Genomic DNA, 1975 nt, shown 5'->3' on the forward strand with positions numbered 1-1975 from the left:
TTTCTACCACCCCGTATGGTCTTGTAATCAAGCGGTCTGCTAGTTGAAGCGTCATCTTGGTAGGATCTATCTTCAAATTCCCGATTCTTTTGCACATTGACAAGGGCATCAGATTGATACTTGCTCCTAAATCAATGAGGGCCTTGTTTACCATTTCCTTCCCTATGGTGCACGGGATGGTAACACTATCGGGGTCCTTAAACTTCTTAGGTAGCTTCCTCTGTATTATAGCACTGCAATTACCCCCTACCACAATATTCTCATTGTCAATGTACTTCCCCTTCTTGGTGAGGATGTCCTTCATAAATTTGGAGTAGAGGGGCATCTGCTGTAAGGCTTCCCCGAATGGCATAGTGATCTCCAGCCCTTTGAATATTTCCAAGAAACGTCTGAAGTAGTGTTCCTGGTTCTTCTTGGTGGGTACCACAGGATATGGTAGATCTTGTGGTAGGGCAGGTGGTTCTTCCTTCTTGGCTTCTCTTGCTTTCTGGCTCTTGGTTTTAGGTGGTGATGCCACCTTCTCTTCTTCTTCTGTCCTTTCTTCTGGTGTCTCTGTCCTTTCTTCCTCTGTCTGGTCTTCTTCTTCAACCTTACCTTCCTCCTGTGCTTTTTTCTGCCCTCGAGTCAGCACTGCCTTGCATTCTTCCTTCGGGTTTTTCTCCGTGTTAGCCCCAAAAGTTCTAGTGGGCCGTTCGGCTTTGTCGTGTGCCAATTGGCCTATTTGAACTTCCAGATTCCGAATGGCTGCATCCGTGCTCTTTTGATGAGATCGTGTCTCCTGGATGAATTGCAGCAGCAGTTCTTCTATATTGGTGGGCTTTTCTTGTTGATTCAGACCTTGGCTGGGGTGCTGGTATGGCGGTTGGTATGGTTGTTGGTTCCTTTGCTCCTTATATTGGTTTCCCTGATTCCTCCACCCTGAACCTTGCATGAAATTTCTTCCTTGATTAAATCCTGGTGGCCCGTGATTGAATCCTGCTCCCCCTTGGTGGAATCTGGATGAGTTCCCCTGGTTGTAACCCTGGAATCCGCGATTTGGTATGCCCATATAGTTTACTTCTCGAGAGGTGTCCTGTTGACTTACACATTGTCTAGGCTCATGGGTTCCTCCGCATGTGGGGCATCCTTCTACCTGCAAAACAGAAGAGTGGGAAGAACTTACTGCTTGTAATTGTTGAGGTAATTTGCTGAGGGTTTCGGTAAGGGCTTCTATCTGTCTCGTCAACAGCTTGTTTTGTGCCAACGTCGCGTCCTGCGTGCCGAGTTCCAAGAGGCTTCTTTTCATGGAAACATAGGTACGATCACAAAGGATTGCTTGATCGCTGGCCGCCATGTTCTCGATGAGTTCCATCGCTTCCTCGGGAGTCTTCAGTTTGATCTTCCCTCTGCGGATGCATCTAGTAGCTGTTTCGATTGAGGCCGCAAGCCATCAATGAATATGTTCAGTTGTACTGGCTCACTGTATCCGTGTGTCGGTGTCTTTCTTAACAATCCCTGAAAACGGTCTAGTGCTTCGCTAAGGGATTCATCCGGGAATTGATGGAAAGAAGAAATCTCCATTTTCCCTTCGGCGGTCTTTGACTCTGGGAAGTACTTCTTTAAGAACTTTTCCACTACTTCTTCCCAGGTTCTTAAGATGTTTCCTTTGAAAGAGTGCAACCATCGTTTAGCCTCTCCTGCTAGGGAAAAGGAGAAGAGGTTAGGGCGTACCGCATCTTCTGGGACTCCGGCGATTTTTACGGTGTTGCATATTTCTATGTATGAGGCTAGGTGAGCATATGGATCTTCGCTCGAAAGACCATGGAAGAGGTTCCCTTGGATTAGCTGAATAAGGGAGTACGGGTAGGAGATATTGGCTGCTTGAACCTCCGGCCTTGCAATACTCGTGAAGAACTGAGGAGTGGCGGTATTAGAAAAGTCCTCTAGTGTGACTCTTTGTGCCGGTTCCCCGTCCATTTCAGTGTGATGTGGAGAA

The 1975-nt window shown here is 47.2% G+C and overlaps 1 protein-coding gene across 1 annotated transcript in view; it reads right to left on the reverse strand.

The window, feature by feature from the left end:
* The window catches only part of LOC106794745 (uncharacterized), a 6149-nt gene extending 4798 nt beyond the window's left edge, over positions 1–1351 (reverse strand). The window contains exon 1 of the mRNA XM_014762629.1: positions 121–1351. Coding sequence (XP_014618115.1) covers positions 121–1351 — 1231 coding nt within the window. The remainder of the gene's footprint in view (positions 1–120) is intronic.
* Positions 1352–1975: the final 624 nt, after the last annotated feature.

This window comes from Glycine max, chromosome 10 (genome assembly GCF_000004515.6).
Source record: "Glycine max cultivar Williams 82 chromosome 10, Glycine_max_v4.0, whole genome shotgun sequence".
NCBI classification, from domain to species: Eukaryota; Viridiplantae; Streptophyta; class Magnoliopsida; order Fabales; family Fabaceae; genus Glycine; species Glycine max.